Raw genomic sequence first — 27,354 nt, forward strand, 5'->3', positions numbered from 1 at the left:
TTGACAAATTAATGTCTCTGCTTTTTAATACACTGTCTAGGTTGGTCATAGCTTTTCTTCCAAGGAGCAAGCGTCTTTTAATTTCATGGGTGCAGTCACCGTCCACAATGATTTTGTAGACCAAGAAAATAAAGCCTGTCACTCTTTCCATTGTTGCCCCATCTATTTGCCATGAAGTGATGTGATCGGCAAGAGAGTTCTAGAAAAACATGTATTTCTACTTTATTGACTATGCCAAAGCCTTTGACTGTGTGGATCACAATAAACTGTGGGAAATTCTGAAACTGATGGTAATACCAGACCACCTGACCCACCTTTGAGAAACCTGTATGCAGGTCAGGAAGCAACAGTTAGAACTGGACATGGAACAACAGACTGGTTCCAAATAGGAAAAGGAATACATCAAGGCTGTATATTGTCACCCTGCTTATTTAACTTATATGCAGAGTACATCATGAGAAACTCTGGGCTGAAAGAAGCCCAAGCTGGAATTAAGTTTTCCGGGAGAAATATCAATAACCTCAGATATGCAGATAACACCACCCTTATGGCAAAAAGTGAAGAAGAACTAAAGAGCCTCTTGAAAGTGAAAGAGGAGAGTGAAAAAGCTGGCTTAAAGCTCAACATTCAGAAAACGAAGATCATGGCATCCAGTCCCATCACTTCATGGCAAATAGATGGGGAAACAGTGGAAACACTGGCTGACTATTTTGGGGGGCTCCAAAGTCACTGCAGATGGTGACTGCAGCCATGAAATTTAAAAGATGCTTACTCCTTGGAAGGAAAGTTATGACCAACCTAGACAGCATATTAAAAAGCAGAGACATTACTTTGTCAACAAAGGTCTGTCTAGTCAAGGCTATGGTTTTTCCAGTGGTCATGTATAGATGTGAGAGTTGGACTATAAAGAAGGCTGAGCACTGAAGAATTGATGCTTTTGAACTGTTGTATTGGAGAAGACTTGAGAGTCCCTTGGACTGCCAGGAGATCCAACCAGTCCATCCTAAAGAAGATCAGTCCTGGCTGTTCATTGGAAGGACTGATGTTGAAGCTGAAACTCCAATACTTTGGCCACCTGATGCGAAGAGCTGACTCATTTGAAAAGACCCTGATGCTGGGAAAGATTGAGGGCAGGAGGAGAAGGGGACGACAGAGGAGGAGATGGTTGGATGGCATCACCGACTCAATGGACGTGAGTTTGGGTAGACTCCAGGAGTTGATGATGGACAGGGAGGCCTGGCGTGCTGCGGTTCATGGGGTCACAAAGAGTCAGACTTGACTGAGCGACTGAACTGAACTGAACTGATGGGACTGGATGCGATGATTTTGAATGTTTAGTTTTAAGCCAGCTTTTTCACTCCCCTCTTTTACTTTCCACAAGAGGCTCTTTAGTTCTTCTTCACTCTTTGCCATAAGGGTGGTATCATCTGCATATCTGAGGTTATTGATATTTCTCCTGGCAGTCTTGATTCCAGCTTGTGCTTCATCCAGGCCAGCATCTCGCATGATGTACTCTGCATATAAGTTAAATAACCCGGTGACAATATACAACCTTGACATACTCCTTTCCCAGTTTGGAACCAGTCATTGTTCCATGTCCAGTTCTAACTGTTGCTTCTTGACCTGCATACAGATTTCTCAGGAGACAGGTAAGGTGGTCTGATATTCCCATGTCTTTAAGAATTTTCCACAGTTTGTTGTGATCCACGTGGTCAAAGGCTTTAGTGTAGTCAGTGAAGCAGAAGTAGATTTTTTTTGGAATTCTCTTATTTTTTCTATGATCCAAATAATTGAATTATATTAATTAATTATTAAATTTGAAAAAGAAGAGGGGAAGGGAAGCCATTAGGGTACATTCACATTTAAGTTTCTCTATATACCCTTTGAAAGCTGTATTTTACTATTTTATTTATTACTCCTAGCTGAAAACTAGCCTTGTTACTTTGACCTGATTTGGGTAATTTGAAAACTAGAATCTAGAGAGATGTACATGCAGATACTTTTATTATCCCAATTTACCAGTGAGGAAACTGAAGCTTAGCAAGGTTAATTGATACAGTCATACTGCAAATAATAGTATAAATATCATTTGTTTAGCAGGTCAAAGTTTGTAAATATTTCTATTGGCCCTCTTTTGTTCGATCCTCTGCCTTTATGTTAGGCCTCCTACATACCATTATTCCCATTTTTTATTTTACATAAACACAGAAGAACATAGAGAAACTTGCCTGGGCAGTCATTCCTCAGATAGTAAGCACCTACTGTGTGGCAGGCATTTTTTCTTGGCACTGGGGCCATAGCGATAGACAAGATAGATCAAGTTGCCTGTCGTCAGGGAATTGTTTTCTGGTAAGGATGAATAACAGTGAATATATAAGTAAATAAAATCAAGTAATTTCTAGAAATGACAAGTACTGTAAAGCAGACAAATAAAGTAAAGTAATAGAGGAGGGCTGCCATGGTAGAACATGAAGACCTTTCTAAGGAAGGGATGATACCTGAGACCTGCATAACAAGAGGACCTCATGCAACAATCTAAAGGGAAAACATTCCAAGCAAGAGTGCAACAAGAGCGGAGGCCCTGTGATAGGAACATAGTTGGCATGTTCAAGGGACAGAGAGACCCCAGTGTGGCCAAAATGTGGTGAAGAAGAGAAGAGAATGAGAAAATAGTAGGCTGGAGCTAGATTATGTAAGGACTTGTAGGCTGTTGTAAGCAGCTTGGTTCTTATTCTGTGAACAATGGGAATTCAGTGGAGAGTTTTAAACAGGGTGTCTGTGTGTATGCATGTGGAGGATGATGGTTGAAGAGGGAGAGAGCGTCTGATTTGCACCAATTTGGTCACCAAAATCCTGTAACCCTTCCCTTATAAAATATCTTAATTGATAAAATACCTTAATATTCTCTTTTCATTTTTTAAATAATAATAATTATTATTATTTTTGGCTGCATCAGGTCTTAGTTGCTCAGGCTCACTAACTGGCTTGTTTGGGCTTAGTTGCTCTGTACCATGTAGGATCTTATTAATAGATCCTAACCAGGGATCAAACCCACATCTCCTGCATTAGAAGGCAGATTCTCAACCACTGGACCACTAGGAAGTAGTCCCATCTCTCTCCATTTCTATAGCAACATTCAGGATTGAAAAGTAACAATGGCAACAGTAACCATCACTTTAGGACATTGTATATTCTATGAGAGAGGAGTCACTGAGTATGTATATGTGGATGCTGAGTTGCACAGTCGTGTCCGACTCTGCGACACTGTGGACTGTAGCCCGCCAGGTTCTCCTGTGCATAGAATTGTCCAGGTAGGAATCCTGAAATGGGTTGCTATTTCCTACTCTGTGGCAGATAGATTCTTTACCTCTGTGCCACCTTGGAGCCCTTCAAATATGTTACGTGTGTGTGTGTGTGTGTGTGTGTGTGTGTGTGTGCACATATTCTTACATACTTTGTGAACCTAAAAGCAGAAAGTATTATAATATTATGAAGAATAATACCATTCAGAAATAGAATGTGTTAATTACTGTTAGGAAATTTTCAGAGAGACTTCAGGTTTAGACAACAATTTTGGTGATTTGAAGAAAATTACGAAAATACAGAGAAAAGTAGTTCCAACTTTGTCACTGAAAGGAAGAGAATTGGTGTGGTGGGACTGGCCATGCAAATTTTTTTCTGTGAAAAGAAATGGGTGAAGGGTCCTACTTGGGCTAGGGTTAAAAACCTAAGCTCATTATGGTAGATGGTTTGTGAATTGGAAGTTTCTGAAATGCTGTTTTCACAATAGAAGTGTTCTTCAGTTGTCAAAAAGTCCCCTAACCAGATGCTTACTCTGATTCAATATGTTGTAGTAGGCATTTTAGATCTGAGTGCTCTGTCATGCAAATAGAAATAATATTGTCCTAAACGGGTCTGTGATTCGAAAAGAATATACTGATTCACTTATTAGGATCTACAAGCTACCTTTTTTACATTGGAATAATGTCTGTATTCTAATAGATGTATTCACTTGCTTTTTATTTAAAAACTCTAATTGTCCTCAAGATAATGGCCCACCGTAAGGTTACTTCTCCTTTTGATGAATAAATTTCATCCAAGAAAAATAAATTTTAATGTTTTCATTTGTTAGAAATCCTGAGACTCTGAATAATTACTTTTTCTCATCTTTTTGAGTAACATCAACTTTTAAAGTTTTTATCAAATAAAAATAGAATTTATAGCATTTTTAATGTGTATTTATTTTTGTGTGGTTGTTCCATCATATTTTCTCTCATCTGTTCTTTTAAATCACATTGAGGACTTCCTGAAATAGCATTTTCATGATGATTCTGAGAACCATCCTTCTACTGTATGTTATTTACTGCTGATATATGTATGCTGGTGTTTCTTGCATTCTATCATACATAAATTCTAGTGGCATATTGAATACCATAGAGAGGAGCTGACTGATGGTAAATCAAACATTTTACAGCATACTGTTGGGAATGTTGGATTCATTACTATAAAGAAATTATGTTTGATCAGTATTTTTGGAGCCTCCTAATACTGTAGTTTATTGGTGCTTCTTTATGTTAATTATATACAAGTTTAAAATTGGGTTCATTTTAACAATGCATAATATATGCTACAGTGAATCTTTTCCACACCAAAAAGAATAGTAAATGTCCAACACTATGTTTGATTAGAACTATTAAGCCCAACAGCTTGTATTTAACAAACACAGTGTTAATTATATAGTCAGCTGGGTAGTTCATTCTCTACTGTAGGAGCTGTATATTAGAATAAGGCTATTTTGATGTATAAGGTGCCCAAGTAAAACTGGCTAACAAAAAAGGGGAAAGCTTTTTGCAGCGAAGATGTGGAATGAACTATTTTAACTCACAGTCCCTTTTTAGAGAGTATGTAAGTTGGGTTTTTATTTTTAGTTCCTACTCTTCCTTTCATAGTTAAATGATGGAAAATGACTCTCAGTTCCTAAACTACTCTTATGCATCATTCAAAATAGCCCTGAAAGTCTAGCCCCTCTGGCCCTCTGGCAGCGGTGAGATTTATGGCTTTCCATTCCTTGGTATCCCATTACTCTGTCTACACCATCAAACTGATTAGTAAGCAAATGGAGAGAAAGGAAGGAGAGGGGACTGCTTAGAGCCAGCTGGTGTCCATCATTTTAATGAACTGCTTAGAGATGGTTAATGTTGTCCTTGGTTCTCCTTATTGTCAGTGATGATCAGATCTTTTAACATGTTCCCCCCTCTTATTCTGTATTACAGGGTCCACTGGAAAATGATTTGGTTGTTTATGTAGCACTCATAGCAGAAAGCCAACGGTATGAAACCCAGATGGGTGGTATGTTCTTTTGACAGAGAGGGAAGGAGGTTGATTGCTTTAGGCTTATAATATTGTGTATGGTGGTAGAAATTAGTTTCATAGACCCCTTGACAGGGTTTCCAGGATGTCACTAATGTCACTTTAAGTGTCAGAACAACATTATTTTCATGTTTAAAAACAATTTTGTTTTAGTTGATGCAAATATTACAGTCTGTGGCCTGTACCAGTGTTGCCCAGCATGTAGTTTTGAGAAATTAATGCGAACAGATTATGGGGATCATCCCCTAAGTTAGTACTTACCTTACTGCCAGCCCCCAGAGCTCACATCTGATGCTCTGTGAAGAAACCACCCCCCCCCACCCCCCCGCTGCCAAAAGAGGGCCTGTGGATTTCAGTGCAGATGACATATTGCTGATATTTAACAAATGATAATACATTCCCAGCTAGCACAGTCTCTCACCTTTTCTCCTCCCCCTTCATCATGGTTTTTAATAAATGCAATATCTTTTTTTCCTTTTGTTTTCTAGCCTTCAGGTTTTCCTCAACACATATGGTATTCAGACTCAAACCCCTCAACAGGTGGAACCCATTCAGATCTGGGCCCAGCAGGAGCTGGTGAAAGTAAGTGATGCTGTTTCTTTACTGTCTCCTTTGTGGAGGTACTAGAGCATGATGATTACTTAGTTTATAGTTAAGAAGCATAGCTAAAATCCAATTCTAAATAAGGTCATTGATCCATAAGTCTTTGATTAAGTTGAGAGACCCACTTTATCAAACATTGTTACTAAAAGTCAACTGCATTGTGTGTGTGCATTATATTCATAGGTCTTGTTAGCTTCCGCTCCTTGCTAAAGTGTTGTTACTAACCTGGACTGACCAATTAAATAACAAATTAGCCTTAATATTAGTAGTGGTGTATCAAATTAACCTTTACATTTGATTGATTTCCCCTTTAACTATTAAAGAAATGTTCTCACCTAAATATTGTTGGTAATAACTACTGCCCTTTTTCTCTTGCCTTATTCTTTGAAGTCTGAAGTGATTCCTGTCTTGTTTGGTTTGCTGGTTCTCAGTATAATTGTAAAGTGACAACTGAATTTATCTTTGATACAGTTACATACCTATTGGATTGAATTAAAAGTGGTGACTTTTGAGGCCTTTTGCATGCACTGCTCTACAGATGTATCCAGGAGTGCCTGAGTTTAGAAATATTCCTGCTCATTAGGGGCAGGAAATTGTTGATCTCCACTAATTATTTAATAAACCTGTTTTTATTTGGTAATTGTTAAAAGCAATACAGGAAAATTTCCACAGTGTTTGGTGGAAGTGTTTGGTTCCTTTCAGGTAAAGTCAGTAAAGTTGATGTAAATGTTTTTGATTAAAGCCTTGACTTTACAAAAAGAATAAAAGCTTAGAGAAGTGAGGTGGACATTGCAGGGAAAATGCAAGGCCCCAGTGTTGTTGCTAATCAGACTGGACCTTACCTATTAGCCACAAAACCAGAGGTAACCCAGAGCACCAGCTCTTCAAAAGTCCTTAACAAATTTAAAATTTTTCTGCCCTAATTAAAGAGATATGGCTGAAAATGCAAGGAACCCTAGAGGAGGTAACACTTTAAAATCACACTAAGAAGTAAATGGTGGAAAGCTGGGTTTCATGGAAAAGGCTAAATGAGTCCAAGAGGGAAGTAAGGATCCCCTAGGTAAGGAGAGGAGGCAGCATGGAAGGTCTGAAAATCCAAGGCTATAACACTGTGCATTTATCATTAGGTACAGGCTGTATTTGCTGATACACTTTTAAGGTCTCTCACTGAAGGCTCCAGAGAATGATAACAAAGGTTATTATTCTTTGGTAAACATGCTTTCAAAGCAAATTAACCTGAATCTGTTTTTTCAGGCCTAATTTATATCAACAACTCTTTCCGTTAGAGTCTGTACTCTACCAGACAACATGCAGGCAAGATTTAAAAGACCAGCATGGCTCTCAGTTCAGTTCAGTTGCTCAGTCATGTCCAACTCTTTGCGACCCCATGAATTGCAGCATGCCAGGCCTTCCTGTCCATCAACAACTCCTGGAGTTCACCCAAACTCATGTCCATCTGATGCCATCCAGCCATCTCATCCTCTGTCATCCCCTTCTCCTCCTGCCTCCAATCCCTCCCAGCATCAGTCTTTTCCAATGAGTCAACTCTTCGCATGAGGTGGACAAAGTATTGGAGTTTCAGCTTTAGCATCGGTCCTTCCAAGGAACAGCCAGGACTGATCTCCTTTAGATGACGTGATAGTGGCATTTTATTCCTTCATCAGCAACACCTGCTCTGTGCAGAGCACTATATGGGGCACGTAGACAAAATGACCCTGCCTGTGTTCTCAGTCAGTGACCTCTGAATCTCGTGAGATGACAGAAAAAAAAATTGTTAATGACAATCCACTTTGATTGTACTATGATAAATGTTAGTACAAGGTGCTGAGGAATCACAGATGTGGTAGCAAGCATTCTGTTACAAAGTGAAGATTTATTGGGTTGGCCAAAAAGTTCCTGTGAATTTTTAAGTAAAAATAGAAGACACGTTTTTTCATTTTCACCAAGAACTTGATTGAACAACGTAGTCACCATTTTGTTCTACTACCCTCTGCCATTTTTCAGGCAACCTCATAATTCTATCTTCCCAAAACTTTTTATCTTTTTGAGCAAAGAACTTTTCCAGGTACATTTTACAGTCTTCCAGGGAATGGGAATTATTTGCACTAACAGAATTTTTAAAGACAAAAATAAATGGAAATCTGAAGGTGCAATGTCACAAATACAGCAAATCATAACTTCACAGCCAAGTTGTAGCAATTTTTACCTGGTCATCAAAAAAGCATGCAGTCTTCCATTATCCTATAAAAGATTATGCATTTTCTGTTGACTAATTCTGGACGCTTTTTGTCAAGTGCTGCTTTCAGTTTGTCTTACTGGGATAAGTATTTGTTGAAATTAATCATTTTATTTTCCTGAAGGAGCTCATATATATAGAGGACTCCCTTCCAGTCCTACCACATACACAGCATAACCTTCTTTGGATGAAGGCTGGCCTTTGGTGTGGTTGTTGGTTTTATTTTGCTTGCCCCACAGTCTTTTCCTTCCACATTATTGTACAGTTATATACACTTTTCATTGCCTGTTACAATTTGTTTTAAAAATAGAACATTTTTTTTACATTTAAGTAGAGAATCACATATGGAAACACAATCAAGAAGATTTTTCTTTTGCTTAACTTACATGGACAGAGAAGGCAATGGCACCCCACTCCAGTACTCTTGCCTGGAAAATCCCATGGATGGAGGAGCCTGGTAGGCTGCAGTCCATGGGGTCGCTGATTTGGACACGATTGAGAGACTTCACTTTCACTTTTCACTTTCATGCATTGGAGAAGGAAATGGCAACCCACTCCAGTGTTCTTGCCTGGAGAATCCCAGGGATGGAGGAGCCTGGTGGGCTGCCGTCTATGGGATCGCGCAGAGTCGGACACGACTGAAGCAACTTAGCAGCAGCAACAGCAGCAGCAACTTTGGAACCCAAACATCAAAATGATTAACATAATCAAGCTCATGCAAATGATTTTCAGTGTTTGACTGAGATATTTTGAGTATGTTGGCTCTCTCTTGTGTGGTATAACACTGTTTTCAGTTGATGTCTCAGTTTGATTGCTATCAACTTCAACTGGTCTACCCAACCATGGCGTATCATCCAGTGAAAATCTCTACTGTGAAACTTCACAAACCACTTTTGACATGTTCAATCACAGCACCTTCTCTATACATCGCACAAACATTTTCTTGCATTTCGGTTGTGTTTTTACTTTTCTTGCAATAATAAAGCATAATGGCTGAAAATGTTGCATTTTTTTCTTCTGTCCTCAGTATTAAAACGGCTACACAAAAACTACCAGTTTGCTAAGTTTTTTTTTTTTATGCACACTGATATGACAGCTGTCACAATACAATCCAACAATTGTTTTGAATGAAGTTAGACAACTAAGTGCTACTAGAGTCATCTTACAGAAAAATTGAACAAAAGTTTTGGCCAACCCAAGAGAATGCAGTGTTTCTGGGCTTCTGGGTGGTTTTGTCCCTACTGTATGTTTCAGCACATTAAGTGGTGTGAATGTATATAACATAGGAACAGTATTATCTGCATCCTGTAGTACAGAGAGCATTCTGCATCTGATTACCTAATTGTCATAGACCTTCTGTGGCTCAGGAAGTTAAGGAAACGGCTTTTAATATAACTGAATAGTATTTAAAGATTTCCTTTCTACCTCGGTAAATACAAAGGAAGGGTATCTCCATCTAGTGCTGTGCATTGCAGTTTCAGTGCAGCCTATACAATAAAATGCTTTATGGAGAACTTTTTCTGTCTAGTTGGCTTTGTCTAAAACCACTGCTATTCCAGAATTAATATGCACAGTACATGTGGCTCCAGAGGACATTAACTTGCTTTCTCGTTCATCCACCAAGTATTTCCTGAGCACAGTTGTATGCTAGGCACAGTGCCAACTCAGGGGATGCTATTCTCTAGGAATAGTCAGTGCAGAAGGAGAGAGACAGACCTAATTCTAACATTCATGTGTGCGTCATGACAAAATGAACAGAGAGCTCTGGTGATGGTGTTAAATTTGTATATGTTGAGATTGATACTTGAAATCAGTTCAAATCATAGTCAGTAGATTGTGTAAAGACAGTTGGTTTTATTTTACATTTAAGAAAATTTAGGTTAGATTTCTGCCTCTCTTCAGGTACAAAAAGAAATTCCAGACAGATTAAAGATTTAAATATTTTTAATGATTAAATATAAAATTACTAAAAGAAAAATTAGAACATTTTACAACTGTTGGAAGGAAAAGTCCAATCTTAGAGTAACACCAGTGCCAAAAAGCCATTAAGGAAGTGATTGACACATTTAAATAAGTTTAGTTGTAGGTGGCATAAACAACCAGCACATCAAAGGTGCTTGTGAAATTTCCTCGCAGAAAATTGTTTAGATTGAAATACCACAGGCTGAAATGATGTTTGCATTAATATGCTGTTGTTCGCACATTTCATAACAACATTGAAGATGAGCAGATTGAGTAAAATATTTGATAAAAGGAAAAAATGTATATAACATACAAATAGCTATTAAATATATAGGAAAATGGTCAACCACAAAATATTCGAATACAGTTGTTTAAAACTAAGATGAAATATCCTTGTGACCCAAGAGAATGACAAAAATGGCCTGTGCACTGTTAATGTAGATGTAATTGGTCCATTATTTCTGGAGGGTGACCAACCTGCCATTACGATGAAAGAGAATATATATTCTCTTTGACTCTATCCAGTCTGGGAAATTATCCTGCAGAAGTAATACTACACTGACAAAAGGTGGTTACTGAATTGGTTTTGAAATAACAAAAAATTGGGAGCTACCTTCATCAGGTGAATCCATGTTAATTTTAAATACTGTAAGGAGACCTCTTAATTGGATAAAGCACTCATCCTCTGGCACTGATTAACATCTAGTTCCTTCCAGGTCTGTTTTTCCTCTGTAGAAAAGAACAATACTAATTTTAAAAAACTGGAATACCAGATTATATACTATATGAACCCATTTATGTAAATATATGCACGTGTGTGTGTGTGTGTGTGTATACGATATGGGTATATATTTATCTATGTACTGTTAAAAATTTGTAACCATATTTTATACTTCCAGTGTTTCTTAGGGATCAAACAATAAATTACATTCCTTTTAACACATACCAAAGTGAACGAGTTGTTGCCTGTTGTGAGAGTAACAGGACCATTCCCTTGTAGGATATGGATTAAATTTTTCATAAAATTCATATAATCAGAAAAAGCAATAAAGATATGTTCTTGTTGGTAGGAAATAATTGAAGATAGAAATCTAGTAGAAGTTATGTGGCCCTGATTTTTTAACCTTTAAATAGTGAAAAGTTTTATCACATAGGAAGCATTTGTCTCTGTTCTTGTGTGAATCAGGTAGAGCCAAGCAAGTTGTAAATTTATGACATGATAATAAAAGAACAGTGCTGAATTTTAGAATATTGCTAAATGGATCTCAAAAGTTTCACTCTCAAATCTCCCAGTGCCCCAGAATCCAAGTTGGTGTCATTGGCTGTCTTATTTTCCTGCAAGTCCGTTGAATAAAGTTTCCCTGACCTCTTTGGAAAAATCAGAAATTATCAGGGCAGTAGTCGAGGTGGGGCAAAAAAACGAAAAGCATTAATTTTTGCCTGGCTCTGATTTACATATTTGTGTCTTACAGGCTTATTTCCATCTGGGTATCAATGAAAAATTAGGACTCTGCGGAAGGCCAGATAGACCTATTGGCTGCCTTGGTACATCAAAGGTGCTCATGAAATTTCCTTATAGAGCAGTCTTCAGATTGTAATACCACAGACTAGAATGATGTTTGACCTGTTGTGCATCCATTTGCACATTTCATCATACTTGTGCTAATTATCTCAATTATTATTTTCTACAAGTAAATAATTAGTTTTGTATGCTTTCGTGAACTCTTCTAAAAATAAATACACATCTCACTGTTACTTCTAAGCATAGTAAGATATCTGATTGTAGTAGTGTTTACTCAGATTTTTTCCATTACAATAGAGGTGAACTACTTTATCAGCATACTGATTCAATTAAGAAACTAAAATTCCTTGATATTATATAGATTTTATAAGATTATTTGCTTATTCAGAATAAACATCAGTTTTAATTTTCAAGACTAGTATTTTAAGACTAGCCTTTCGTCTGTTTCGTATATATGTATGTATGGATATATGACTTTTTTTTACTATCACTTACAGATTTATCGCATTCTAGGAAAGACTGTGGTTTGTTACCCTATCATCTTTGACCTTAGTGATTTCTACATGTCTCAAGATGTTTTACTGCTGATAGATGACATAAAGGTAGCCTTTTATTGAAGGGGATGATTTTGTTTCTGCTGATTCTATCGTATGTTAAATGAAGTGCTCCTGGGCCTATGCTACTGGATTAATACAGTATCAAATATGAAAGTTAAACATCATCTGCATAGTTTTGGGGAGTTAAACTACTTGCAGCCTTAGAATAATAGATGTATTCTGTTTTATACAAAATTGTATGACTTTATTTGCTCTATCTTCTACAAATGGAATAAAAGGATATATATGTATATATATTGTGAAAGCAGAGGGGGAACTGTTTTGGAAACCAGGTTCATATGACAGTAAATTTGTCTCTTTTTGAACAAAGTTGAGTTAGCAAAATGATTTTATTTATGAAGAATTTCAAATAAAACCTCCCCTAACTCATAATACCCAGTCAGTTAAAATCTCCTTCATTCCCTTTTTCATTTGCAGAGTAGAGAAGCTTAGAGTCATGGCCTAGAGCATGAAGTCTGGAGCCAGATTTACTTGATTTACTTGATTTACTTGATTCCACTGTTTACCAGCTGTGTAATCTTGGGCAAATTAGTTAACTTCTCTGTGTTCCTGTTTTCTCATCTGTGTAACTGAATAGGACTGTCCTGAGGATTAGGAATTAATATATGCAGAGCCCTCAGAATAGTGCCTGGTACATAGTGAAATGTTATGTATATGTTTGATGTGATAATGATGATAATAGAAATTGAGTCAAATAAAGAACTCTTCATGTTTTTGATGATATATATAGTTCAGCCCAATCTCTTTTACCTACTGTAATGTAAATTGTGGAGTGAGAATGAAATCTTCTGGATGATAACCTTGGGTTGATTTTCCTTCCCTGAGACCACTCTTGAACTGTATTTGTTAGGCCTCAAAAAAAAAAAAAAAAGCAAACAAGGCAACTTTAAGACATGTGTGATCTGGTGATCTGATTATTTGTAAGAACAAAGTTTAAAGTCAAAATGATTTCTAGCTTAACCTGAGTGTTATTAGAACATTTCTACCCCTAAGTAGTCTTATCCAGAGTTTGTGAAATTATCTGGATATGTAAGTTTTGTTGGCTCTTTGCCACTAATGGTTAAGCATCCTGATCAACTCAGATACTATGCCGTCACATCCTACCTCATTCTTATGTTTTAATAGAATGCACTCCAGTTTATTAAGCAATACTGGAAAATGCATGGACGTCCACTTTTCCTTGTTCTCATCCGGGAAGACAATATAAGGTAGGTTGATGAAAGAAGTGAGGTGCATGCATCTCACTGCCATTATTACTGTGAACCCTTTGGAAGCAGGGCCTCCTTGCATTTTTATATCCATCTCAGCATGTAACAGAGTGGTTTGCATATATAAAAGGCACTTTAGATTATTAATTTCTCATTCTGTTGTTAATATGTACATTTTATCTGTTTATATTTTTCAGAGGTAGCCGATTCAATCCCATATTAGATATGCTGGCAGCTTTTAAGAAAGGAATGATTGGAGGAGTCAAAGTTCATGTTGATCGTCTACAGGTAGTCTTCTGAATTTCAGTGTTTCTTTTTCCAGCACAATTAATCCTTAGAATCAACTATGTTTCTTAATTATATTCTTTGTAAGGCTTTTGTCTGAATGTTTTATTCTCTGTCTACCTTCCTATTCCTGTTGTCACCACCCTGTTTATCTGATCCTTCCAATCTGATGCTTGAGCAATTGCACTGGTTTCCCATCAGAATTTTAGACTTTAAAAGGTCATCTCTTACCTCACTTTTGCATCTGAGGAAGCTGGAGGCCAGAGTGGTGAAGTGACCTGTATAATCTCAGGTTCTTTGACTCCATGGGCCAGTGCTCTTTTCCCTACCCCACAGTGACACCAACCTGGAGATAATGCTTGTTCCATTCAGATTTTACAGCTTTATGTTCACAGCTCCTAAATAACAATCCCTTTGTGGTTCCTATGAGCCATAGCAGCCTCTCTGCCTACAATTATCTCCTGCTAAACATTCTTTCTGCTTCAGCCAATACAGCTTAATTACTGTGTTCTCAGCTTTTTGAGATTCTGCCCCTTTCTGCTCACTCCATTTCCTCTGCCTGGAGTAGCCTCCTTTCTTTCAACATCACTGGGCTTTGAAGTCTTACTGAACATTAAAGGCAAGTTCTGCAGAATCACTCAGTCCAGAGAGGATACTTTTCTTTTTTAATATCCTTTTATGACCATTAACATAAACTATCCAAATTGTAGTCCATTATGGGCTTAAATGTCTTATTTCCATTAAAAAGTTGTAATCATTCATAGTCTTTTATGTGGTAGGTGCACAGTATTGAGTAAGAAAGAGGAAAATTTATAAAGAGGGACCTATGTAAGTAACCTGGTAAATGGCATGTTTACATTCTCATTCACCATTGCTTGTGTTTTGTATACTCAATTGATTTTTATCTAAGTTTTTATCTTTTCCCATTATTTTTTTTTTTTTTTGTCTTTTTGTGTGTAATGCTTTCTGGGGCAATTTCCTTGATATTTAGCATGTAGCTCCTCTGCTGATTTTTGTATTTTAGCTATCTTGTTTTTATTTTTCTCTTTTTTTCTGAATATTATATTTTGTCTTATCCTTCTAAGAATATTAACAGGATAGCTTTGGAAATCTTTCCTTTGTATATTATCTCTTTCAGGTTTCTTTTCTCTGTTTTCAGGGGGCTCAGTCTTTCATGTTGGAGTCATTTATCAGCTATCCCTTTATTTTTAAGAGTGAAAGAATAAAAAATTTATTGGAAGCTGTGTGTTTGGGAACAAGGATCATTGTCATGGTGAATTTACTCATAAGGTGGGCTAGTGGCAAGGACCATTTTTGCTGGGGAAAACCCCAGGTGCCAATATCTGGGTGTTTTTTTCTTCTGGGTTTTTCAGGTTCCCAGAAAATAAACATCTAGCCTTTTGCTTAAAGGATGTACATTTTGCTTCCATGTCCTGAGAGCAGGGTTGGGTTAAGGAGCCAGGGGTGTTGCACTGTTCTGTACAGTATCAGAAACATCTCTCAGTTGTTGCTTTCTACCAATGCAGATTCAGAAGACAGCGAAATGGTACATTATCAGATTGTATAGGATATTTACAACAGTACAGATTATTTTCACATAGGCAACCCAAGTGGCTTAATCCTAACAGCATAGATGCTAGACCATGAGTTTGTGCAACACTGCACTTTGAAAGTTGGAGGAATGGATAACAGCTTCTCATCACTAAGCAGTGAAGCCTTTGTTCGTATGTACATCTTGGACATAAATGACAGCTTTCCAGTTTTTAATCAATTCATTTATGAGTCTTTCACTTAAATTATTATTTAATCTTTATATCTTCTGCTCTCTGCTGTGCACTAAACCCTTGAGTACAGTGTTAACCAGAGAAAAAGCTTCTTTTCGTCTTGTAAAACCGAAGCACTATACCCATTGAACAACCCCTCACACCCTCAAACTAGCCTTTGTCTTCTCTTTAGGATAAGAAATGGAAATGACACCTGTGTACTTCTCTGGGCCTTTATTTAAGGCTCTTTCAAATGTCTTCAGCCCACGATCTATAGTCTCTCTCATCACTGTGCCTCAGCATCACTTCCTAGCTTCATCACCCAGGACATGTCTTCATGCAGCTAATTCTCAGTCCTGATTTCCACTCCAAGAGTACTGAGTACTTTTCAAATCTTTAATGTGATTTATTTTTTCCCTGTTCATGCTATTACTCTATTCTAGAACTGCTTTTTTTCTTTTTTTCCTTTTAAGTCATACTTTAATTTTATAACTTAGATCAATCTCATTTCTTTAGTGAAGTCTCCAAGTCTGGAATTAATTTCTCCTTCCAATGTGTTTCTGTGGCATTTTCCTTGAGCTCTGCTATAGCTCTTATTTTAGGTAGAACTAGTTTCTTGTGCCTGCTTCCCTGTGTGGATTGCAAACTCTTATTAGTCCAGGCTTTACTCATCTCTGCATTCCCAGAGTATTCTGCTCACTACTGTTCTCTCTGTAAGAAATATGTAAATATTGGTTCCTTGATTCAACAAATACTTACTGAGTGACCTCTCTAGGCAATGGAGATATAATGCTGAAAATATACAGAGTTCCTGATCTCATGAGACTTATTTTAGTAGGAGAGCAAAACCAAAGATAAGGCCAGATAAGGATTCAGAATAATGGGATGGAGTACAGTCTTTGGTGGTATGTTCAGTTGGACAGGGTCTTGGGGGATATAATTGAATATCATTTTTGAATATTGTATTGCATTTGACATATATATTTGTCAATAGTAAGTTATTTAATTACCATCAGAACTAAAGTATTAATCCCTAGCGAAATAATTGCAATAGCCTTTTTATAAAACTAGCCAAGATTTTATAATACCTACAGTTGGAGTATAACCTTTAAAAATTATGAATCACTGCATTGTATACCTCTAACATATAATATTTTACAACTGTAATTCAGTTTTTAAAAAAATAATTTAGGAGCCTCTCCAACCAACTAAATTTTTAAAATCAAAAACTCTGTAGACTATTAATGAAATCTACAACTTATCTGTTAATTCAGAGTAGCATTTACTTTATGAATTGAATTAATGTGTATTATGTGTATTTTGTCCATGCTATATCCTTAATACCTAGCCTAGTGCTTGGCATATATGTGTTCAGTAAATATTTGTCTAACAAATTAGTTAACTATAGAGCAAGATGTTCAGGGGTAAGTCTGCATCTTAGGAAATATCACTCTGTAGACTTTAGTTTTGCTTTGTACTGCCCTCTGCCCAGGCACAGACTTTCCTCTCAGACCCTTACTGTGGCTGGGCCACATAAAAATGTGCAAATTAGTTGCATATTTGGCCTTTCTCATTCAGACTCTGCAAGGAGGCTTTAGTATGATTGGTAACATGTTCATTCTGCCATTTGTAGTGGATATTTGTTGATCACCTACTTTATGAATTTTCAGTGGAAGAGAAGGCAGCACAACTCTGGAGGTTAGCCAGCAAGAGTAACATTCCCTAAATCCTGTTGCTTAACATTTGAAAGGAACAGGAGAAAATAGAGAAAGTAATATATGTAACACAGTTTTGATTAAAGAATTACCTTATTTTTAAAGTAACAATTTATGGCTTGTTTCCTTGTCAGTATATTTCTCACTTGACAATTCATCAGAAGTGACACTTAGTGCTAAAAATCATTGTGGGTTATCATTCATTTATACATGAACCACTGATAAGCAACTATTATGTTCAAGTTTGGCCTCATTTAGTTTGCTCAAGGGGTTCTCTGGTAGCTCAAACGGTAAAGAATCTGTCGACAATGCAGGCAGACCTGGGTTCCATCCCTGGGTCAGGAAGATACCCTGGAGGAGGGCATGGCAACGCACTCCAGTATTCTTGCCTGGAAAATACCATTGACAGAAAGAGTCGGACATGACTTGAGCAACTAACACACACAGTGGGATATAAAATGACCAAATATTGCTTGCCAGAATATAGAGAAGCACTGGCCTAGATAATCAATAACTTCATGATCCTGAAAAATGGAGATGTGGCAGTATCTTATCATAGAAGAGCCTTGAAATATATTATGGTAGCCAAATCCAAAGAGTAATTTCACATTATATTTTCTGAATATAGTTTTAATGTTTCGTGGCTTTTTTAAGCATCAAATTTTTGTCTTTTAGCACTTTAATAAGTTCTGAGTTTTTAATTGAACTTATAAATAAGAGGATAGAAAGAAAAAACAGTTCATCTGATTCTGCTATTTATTATAACTCATTAACTTGTAGCTTGATGTTTATGTTCTATTTCAGGGGGGGTTGTTGTATGTGAAAATCTATCTGATTTTAGAATGTTCATTTTAAGAAATTACTTAACGATCATGTTTATTTTTTAAGTAAACTTTTTTTAAGTATTGTATACTTACAGAATAGTATGTGCATAAATCATAACGTTATTGCTTGATAAATTTAAGAGTTGTGAATCTTTTCTCAATCGCATTTCAGACACTAATATCTGGAGCTGTGGTTGAACAACTTGACTTCTTACGAATCAGTGAAATAGAAGAGTAAGTTCCTTTAGGTTATTTATTGTGTTTCTTGAGATTTCATTAGGAATGCAGGAAATATGAAACTTTTTCTTTTAAATTCTAGGCTTCCAGAATTTAAGAGTTTTGAGGAATTAGAAGTTCCCAAACATTCAAAAGTCAAACGACAAAGCAGCACCTCCAATGCCCCTGAACAGGAACAGAAGCCAGATGTTACCATGACTGAATGGAGAAACAAACCCACCCATGAAATTCTTCAAAAACTGAATGTGAGGAAGATGCAATTCCCACATGACCCTGAGTGAAGTTGACAGAGCAGGAACTGCCAGGGGCAAACCATATTTCTTTTTGTCCTCCCAGAGAAGGTAGCAACTAGCCTGGAAGTAGATGGCCTGTCTATAACTGAGGCAGTAATGAGAAGTAGTTCTCATGGTCTAGTATTAGCGTGAATGTCTTTAAGATGCTTAAAATGGGTTGTCTTGTGTATGAAAGTATTAAATAGCCCATTAAGGAAGCATAGTTGCTTTGGGGATCTCAGACTTCTCTTTCAGTGCCTTTTCTCTTCTTTTCCCAATCTGGCCTTCTCTCCTATCTCAGCGTTTAGGTCATGCTTGCTTTGAGTCTCTCCAGTCACTGAAGAAAGCAATCCTATAACTACATCCATATGAATATTAGGTTAGCAACCTAGTGTTATCCCATCCCTGAGGTTATTGGCATTTTAGAGGACAGGTGAGGATATATAGTACCTATCAAAAGAAATATAAATTTAATGGTAGAGCTATGAATACATTGACATTTTATTGGACCATCCAAATTCGAATAGGCCAAATATATAGTCTGCCAGATATCAATTCAGTTGTTGTGATTGATCGTTACTACCTATAAATCTATATAAGCATGAATATGATATAATAGGCATAAAACAAAACATATGATAAGCAGCCTACACATGTCCTCTTCTTTCATCTTCCTCTCCACAATGAGTCGGTAACAACATGGTCTCCCATTTATGAACAAGTAAAGTCAAAAAAGGAGCAGATAGGTGACTTGGCCAAATCTTTCAGAGGGTGACAGCATCAGTGTCACCTGTATTAGCTTATAGATAACATATTTTCTATTCATTACTTATTTCCTGGAAAATTTGATTATTAAATTCTACTACCCCAGGAAGCCTGCTTGTCTACCCACTGTTTCCAAGATAGCTAAAAATAGTTGTATAATGTCATCTTATGCCTGGTAATATATCAATGACATTTTATCTTTTCTCAGTTGCATAGCAGAATATTTCCTCTTTGCATCATGAGGTTTCATGATTAGTTACTCCCTGTGGTAATTTTTGTACCCATTTCATTCCAGTTACTCACAGTGATTTATATTTTCAGGACTGTAGTTGTCTGGCTAGCCAAGCCATCCTACTGGGTATACTGCTCAAAAGAGAAGGCCCCAACTTCATCACAAAGGAAGGTAAGAGTATCTAACTAAGAGAACATTTTAAATAAAAAGACTTCCCTGTTTTTGAACATATATCAAAAATGCATAATGAACATGCACTAAACTGTTACAAGTTGTTTTCTTCCTAGTAAACCTTTCTTTTTTAATTTTTAAAAGTTAAAAGTTTTTTAAAAGGAAAATGTTCATTCGTACCCCTAGAATGGAATAGACAGTTTGATGTATGAACTCCTGAATTGCTTTCATGCAGTAATGCTTGTTTGTCTGATTATCTCAGTGGTGTTGGAGCCTGGATTCTGCCTGTGACTGTTAGCCTCTGATGACTCCATAGTTGTTTATTGACAGTTTATATTTCCACTTTTATTTTCTGTATGTTTTTAAGAACAATGCTGAATCATTATAGCCATAAGAATTAGCTCCTTCATGGTCTGCAGCAGCCATTTGGAATGGAACATGGCATTTAATAGAATTGCACTATCAAGATTGTTTACGAAAATAAGTCATTTTTAATTGTGTTTGTGTCCACTGTGCATTAAGGCTGAAACCCAGTTACCCCTGAAATCTACAATCATATGTTGAGTCACTACTCTAAGGAATCTTTGAATTCTATCTACATCATGGTCTACTTCTGGCATTTTATAATACAGAATAATGTAGGATACATTTCAAGTATTTAATATCTAACTACCCAAAATTTTTGGCTCATCTGAAAGTCCTCTGTCCAGTGAGGCATATTGATTTGGTTAAAATTAGAAATTGAGTTGATATTCTATACAGCAATGTAATTAATAAGATTTATAGTTCTGGTAGTGAACTAAACATAATTGTTTATTCAGATAAACAATTCAGATAAAGAAACTAAGGTTTACTTAGCATTTACATTATTGTAGCTAAGAGACAACTTTCTTGAGTATTATACAATTTTAGTTTTTTAATTTAATGAAGACAGAAGAACTCTAAGCAAATTTCAAATAGAATCTTTTCTGTTCCTAATTAATCTTGAAACTCAAAGTGTAAAAAGGATCCCAGTTATATTGAGGACATTTATCAGAATTTATACTTTAAAACAAAGGGATCATTAAAAAGCAGACATTTCATTAGGAACTTAGAATTCAGAATGGTTATTTTAGTAGTAGGCTTCCCAGGTGACAGTCGTGGTAAAAGAACCCGCTTGCCAATGCAGGAGACATAAGAGATTCCAGTTCGATTCTTGGGTAGGGAAGATCCCCTAGAGGAGGGCATGGCAACCTACCCCTGTATTCTTGCCTGGAGAATCCCATGGACAGAGGAGCCTGATGGGCTACAGCCTATAGGGTTGCAAAGAGTCGGACATGACTGAAGGGTAAACTTAGCATGTACACGTGTATTTTAGTGGTGCTTTAAAATAAAACAGTTTATATAAAATAGTTTATAATGAAAATGTCAAGAGAATTATTTTTCAAACCATTTTTTAAGCTTGGTAATAATATTCATCTGTTACTTAGATATTTAAAAGACTTTACATGTTTTAAATCTGTGAAACTTTATATATTAAAAATCACAAGCATCTGCAGAATCTGAATATAATTTTATCCAACTTGCTATAAAGCTATAAAAATAAGTTCAGGGTAAAAAGATAAAGATTCTGTTCTTTACCCTTGTTTGGTTTCTGATCATATACAGAATCATCATAACATTTTTTTGAACAAATAAATGAAGAGTTATATATATTCAGAGTCTACAGTATTTTGTTCAGTTTGCCATATTCTGTTTTTTTTTATTTTTTGTAGTAAATTAAAATAACATTTTTATTTGTTAAATATATTGATTATATATTAAGAAAACAATGAATTTCAAGAAATAAAATATTTATCAAAATCATATACTCAAACTACATTGTAACAAGGGCTGGGGACATTCACACTATGTATTTGGGTTACATATTTAATTATGTCAGGTTTTTTAAGGAGAATAAATGTTATGCATTTAACTAAAGCTTTTTTCAACAAAGACTCTATTATCCAATGTCTAGGTACTGTTTCTGATCACATTGAGAGAGTCTATAGAAGAGCTGGCAGCAAAAAACTTTGGTTCGTATTAGCGTCCTTGTCATTATGTTTTTTTAATTGTGTTATCATATTCAGTATCCTAAAGATAATGGATCAGTGTTAAAGGTGGCTAGTCATTCTAATATTTCCTTTTAAGTTCCAAGGTTGCAGTACTGTGAGTACCTACTTTCTAAGGATCTGCCTACATTGCATTTTATCTTGACTCTCCCAAGATATTAAAAGCATGTCTGGGAGTAAAGACATCTGTAGGAATAGAACCTGGAGAGGATGCACTGGCATAATGTTCTAATGACTTTTTCCTATCCTGCACCTCCTCTGTCCCAGCAAGGTGCTTTAGGTTCTAATTTGTGTTTTGAAAACTTGTTATAGAGGGTCATGAAGAGACCAGTGTTTCGTTTAAACACAAGCAAAGTATAATATACTTACAAGACAGTTCTCTCATGGCTTAAGTTTAATGAATCCTAATGATTGTAGTTACTGCATAAAAAGTAACTGATATGTCCTGCAGAGGTAGTCTCTTCCCAGAGACTGAGGAAAACTTAGGTAAGTTGAGGTAAGATTGTTTACATTCACAGTGGGGTAGGTATGCCTAAATGCATGCCCTCTGCATCTTTGAAGCAATTCTAACGGTTTTACTAGCAGAATCTAACATTTTGGAAATTAATAGTATATAAATATACATATATATTTTTAATAACCCATTATTATCTAATTTTGAAAAAGAAATCTCAAGAAAGTGTCATGTCATAAGAAACTCCCTTAACTTCAATGAACCTCAGTTTTCTAATCTCTAAAATAAAAGGATTAGACAAAACATCTCTTAGCAGTATTTCAACTCTAATTTATAGTAAATATACTATTCCACTCAAGAAGAAATTATGTAATAACCCTGTGGTTAAGTCTCAGATTTTCGCTGTAAATTCTCAGCACAGTAAGGCATGCAAACAAATAGATGTTGCTTTTTAGTCAGTAAATTTCAAATCTGGTCTATAATCTTCGGTTAAGCAAACCTACTTTTACTTTATGTTTAATACTTGTATTTTAGATAAATCATTAGCAAACATTTAGAGTCCTGACTGTTATGTTTAAAAGAACAAACTCCTGGAAGTTTTATTTACTGTATTTTCCCTTTTATGGCTTTCCACTGACACACCCAGGTTGGCGGTACGCTACGGGGCTGCATTTACGCAGAAATTTTCTTCCTCTATAGCCCCACACATTACTACTTTTCTGGTACATGGGAAACAGGTAACATGCACAGATTGTCAAAACTCCAGCTGCTTGAAACGTGTGGGCTTATTTGCGTTCTCAGGGTTAAATATGTCTTTTGGTCTTATAGTGTGTGGGTGAAAGCTTCTCTAAAAGTAGGAAGTGTTTGTTTCACTAACTTTATCAGATATGACTGAATTTTCTACTAGTTCATCTATGTTGAGATTAAGCAACGTGTTTTTTATAGGTCAACATCCATGGATATCCTGAAATACAAGGAAACACCTTTAAACCTACATTTTTATTTTATTTTCTCCATCTGAAAGTTCCACATGGATTTTTACTTTTGATGGGGGGAAAATGTTTTATGTATTGCATGTGCTGTGCTTAAAAATCCGTTCTCCTTACAGTCTAAGACTTTTTCAGAAATGTTAAAATAGTAGTGTGAATTACTTCCTTCAACATTCTGGCAAGGAGAAAAAATAACGCTGATATCTCATTGTATCACTTCCTAAAATTGAGTACTAAGTGAATTCCCTAATCCAGGGATTTGGTTAGTAGGCACCGAAGGAAACTTGATTTACAGCGGTTATAGGAATAGTGTCATGTACCCATGACAGTCTTATTAATAAATTTTTAAATACAAAATCAGAATAATCAATTCCTCCTCCTACACCGCTCCCTGACAAAGGGACAGTTAGGCTTCCTTTTCTTTCTTTTTAAGTTGTTAATGGCAGGAATAATGCTGGTGGCAGAGGTGAGGGTGAAGCTATCCCTCCCTAATTCTGGATAGTCCTACAGTCTGGAAGACTTGAGCTGTTAGGTCCAGTGTCTTGGGGTCAGTGTTTCATCCATATTATTAAGTGAGGACCTAATTGTACAAGTTTTTTAATTCCCCCCATTCAGGGGCCCATTCATTCATTCATTTAGATTTGTCAACCTCTGGCGTGCTCTCTTCTTTGCCCCCAGGTCGGTGGTGCGCCATGCAGCAAGTCTTTTAAGTAAACTAGTGGACAGCCTGGCCCCATCCATTACTAATGTTTTAGTGCAGGGCAAACAGGTAAGTAGCTGATTTTCAGACTCTCGGTCACAGTCACAGAGATTTCTGGGTAGGACCCTGGCTTTTAAGTCTGGCAAGCCTCAGCATCGCAGGCCTCTCACAACCACATTTGCAATGGCTCAGGCATTTCTACAGAAGGCTCCTTCCCCAAGCAAAATCTAGTCTTAAAGAAGCACATCTGTGCTGCACCTTAGAGATTTAATTTTAAGCTCCTGGGTTAACTCGAGATCAGTGAAAATACTGACAAAGAAAATGGTATGATACCTACTAAAGCATTGCAGACAGGCTTAGGATAGGTGGGGCAACGATAGGGAGTAGTGAAGGGCACATTCTCCTTTTACTTCACCAGAACTCTTCTCCCCATTAGAAATGCATTGGCTCCCCAGATTCTTAACCCTCTGGGCCCCTCTCCTTCCAGGTTCTCCCCTCCCACCGAGGCCAACTCTTGCCAGCTCTTCCTCACAGAAAACCATTAGCAGTCCCTTTCTCCTCTGGGTTCTCAAAATAGGCCTGTTACACTTCTCACAATCTGCCCTGGATCCCAGTTCATTTGAATGTGTGTGTCTCACAGGGTAGACCATGAAGCCCTGGAAGTCAGGGCCTATGTCTTGTCCAGCACCGTCCCTTTGTGCTCACCATGGCCTTGTAGAGGCACTTGGTGAATGTAGATTGAATTGAGCCTGTGCATGTGGGTATGTGGAGTGGGATATGGCTGCTCATTTTTTGCTTTTCTGTAAGCTCTAATTACTTGGCTGAATCATCATTTGATTGGAATGAAAAGCTGTGTGCTTTCTATCTCTTCTTTGGGAATATGTGTGCTTTATCATGTCTTCCTGACAGTTAACCTAGGGATGTAATAAGCTTTAATAATGCAAAAAACTGTAACCCTCTTTGATGGAATCAACCCATTGTTCATATCTCAGGGCTCTTAGTTCATTAAAATTGAAATTATTTCATCTTGACATCAAAGTTTTAAAATGTTGAAAGAATAAGTGATCCTATTCTGTAATATTTAATAGCTAAAAATTATTGTACTAATAAAATTCCTGAGAAAAAATTTAAATCTCTTCATATATGTTATTTTTCTGTTTTCCAAATTACTAAAAGAATTTTCATCCTTCTTTATCAGGTAAATAGACCAGGGACAGGTAGTAAGTTATTGGATGCCTCTTCTCATTGCAGTCCTCAGATCCAGCCACAGAGTTCTATATTTTTGCCTTGGACTGAGCCACCTCTTAAAGAAACTCAACAGGCTTTGGGAAGCTATTTTTCCTTGGATTTTAGGCCCCTGTAGTATATCTGAAAATATAGTTAATTCTGTGACATATGAATGAATGAGAAGGTTTTGGAGAGCTCTGAGGTCACTGGCATCTGGCAGTTGGAGAGGGGTTAGGTAGGGTACAGTTGGTCATGTCCATTCTGTGCACTATCTAGAGGGCGATTGCTGCCTAAGATCCTGAGACTCTGTTCCCCAGATCAAAATCCTAGCACCTTGGAACCTATCCTGAGGCTATGACTGGACTATTGTCCACCAGACCTGCACATCTCCCAGGGAAGTAGTCAGTTACAGAGTTGGGTACCTGGAAGGCTGACAGCCCTGTTTCAGGTGTATGGAGTCTATTCACTGACTGCATCTTAACCTGTTTAAAAGAGGAAATGAAAATGGAGCATTCCAAGTTTGCATTTGCTTATTTATGAAATGCCACCCTGAGAACTGAAGTAATAACTGCTTCTACACTTCTACTTCTGCACTTTCAGATCACCTCAAGCTCTCTGGAATGAAATAGTGGTTTAGTCATCATTGCTTCCAGAGGCAATGATGTACTTACCTTCTGTTTGTTTTTTTCTTTACAAGCTGACATTTTAATAAAAGTAATCGCACTTGGACTAACTGGTTGGTACCACTTGTGTTGCAATAAACTAGCAATTCTCAGTTTTTAGTCCATCACAAAATTTGGGCAGAAGACCTCTATTCTGCTTTCTCCTCTCATGTCAGAAGACACAAGGACTCTTTGATATCCTCTTCTTTTTCCTGCCTCTTATAATTATGCCCTGTACAAGGAAGAGAGAGGAAATGAGGAAGGAGGGGATGCAGACTCTTCTGCATGCAGACTCTTTTGAGTGGCAGAGTACTAAGACAAGAGGAGAGAGGGGGAGCAGAGTATTTACTCCTCTTGCCCAGCCTCAACAGCACTTTTGGCTTTGAATTTTCTTTGCCATTTCCTCTGTGCTTTCTCATTTTTCTGGCTTGTGGGCAGCCTTATTTATTCCCCTCCACAGGCCAGAGATACATCCAAAAGTATTTCAGCACTCACTGGGTACCTGACTGTGTGCCAGGAAAAGTGGGTCTTCACTACAACTATGTCCTTGTACCTACCTTTGAAAAAGTTACAGTATTGTTAAAGAGCAAAAACTTCCACATGAGAAACTGTAAAAGAAGTGAAGAACATACTCTCAGATGCTAAATTGTATAGACTATGCACTAAAGTAAAACTGTTTTCTCTGAGGAGTTTCCAGTCCTGAAGTCATTCAGAATAATTTTATCATAATAGTTATTTATATTCCTTCCCTGCTTTTATCCACTCACCTTCATTCCCCTAGCTGGGACCCTCACCTGCCCTTGTATTTTAGATGAGACTGAACCATCATGAACTCCAATGGGAGTCATGCTTTGAAGGCCATTTTAATAAATAGCAGGAGCAGTTATTCTCCCTAATTCCCTAGCTTGCATAGAGTAATTTCAGCCTGCCAGTCATCCTGAGCCTTGATTTTTTTTTTTCAAACTATCAGTAGCTAGGAAATTTTTACAATAAAATTCTGCCATCTGTAGGTAACTCTGGGTGCCTTTGGGCATGAAGAAGAAGTTATCTCTAATCCTTTGTCTCCGGGAGTGATTAAGAACATCATCTATTACAAGTGTAATACCCATGATGAGAGGGAGGCAGTAATTCAGCAAGAACTGGTCATCCATATTGGCTGGATCATCTCCAATAACCCAGAATTATTCAGTGGCATGCTGAAAATACGAATTGGGTGAGTAAATACTTTGTATTTGCATAAAGAGAATTGTTCAGGTTGTCCTCACTCTCTCTGAGTGAAGTGCTGCCTCAGATCTGGTGGGTATTTAGGAAAGTGTTTCTTCCCCTAAGTCATAGAGAAAACATCTGGTGATATGAAGAAATAAATACTAGTGGCCTGTTTATTTGACTCCCACATGAGAAATAGTGAAGTAACTCTGTTCTCTGATAAAATCAAACACAAGGAGGTTTG

The 27,354-nt window shown here is 37.0% G+C and overlaps 1 protein-coding gene across 1 annotated transcript in view; it reads left to right on the plus strand.

Moving 5' to 3' along the window:
- Positions 1 to 27,354, plus strand: part of PHKB (phosphorylase kinase regulatory subunit beta) — a 195,251-nt gene that overhangs the window by 137,943 nt on the left and 29,954 nt on the right. Inside the window, exons 14-25 of the mRNA XM_068993014.1 lie at positions 5,274 to 5,329; positions 5,859 to 5,952; positions 11,644 to 11,727; positions 12,191 to 12,295; positions 13,436 to 13,518; positions 13,716 to 13,806; positions 18,278 to 18,339; positions 18,425 to 18,587; positions 19,701 to 19,782; positions 21,779 to 21,836; positions 23,994 to 24,084; positions 26,915 to 27,117. Coding sequence (XP_068849115.1) covers positions 5,274 to 5,329; positions 5,859 to 5,952; positions 11,644 to 11,727; positions 12,191 to 12,295; positions 13,436 to 13,518; positions 13,716 to 13,806; positions 18,278 to 18,339; positions 18,425 to 18,587; positions 19,701 to 19,782; positions 21,779 to 21,836; positions 23,994 to 24,084; positions 26,915 to 27,117 — 1,172 coding nt within the window. The remainder of the gene's footprint in view (positions 1 to 5,273; positions 5,330 to 5,858; positions 5,953 to 11,643; positions 11,728 to 12,190; positions 12,296 to 13,435; positions 13,519 to 13,715; positions 13,807 to 18,277; positions 18,340 to 18,424; positions 18,588 to 19,700; positions 19,783 to 21,778; positions 21,837 to 23,993; positions 24,085 to 26,914; positions 27,118 to 27,354) is intronic.

Source organism: Capricornis sumatraensis, chromosome 20 (genome assembly GCF_032405125.1).
Source record: "Capricornis sumatraensis isolate serow.1 chromosome 20, serow.2, whole genome shotgun sequence".
NCBI classification, from domain to species: Eukaryota; Metazoa; Chordata; class Mammalia; order Artiodactyla; family Bovidae; genus Capricornis; species Capricornis sumatraensis.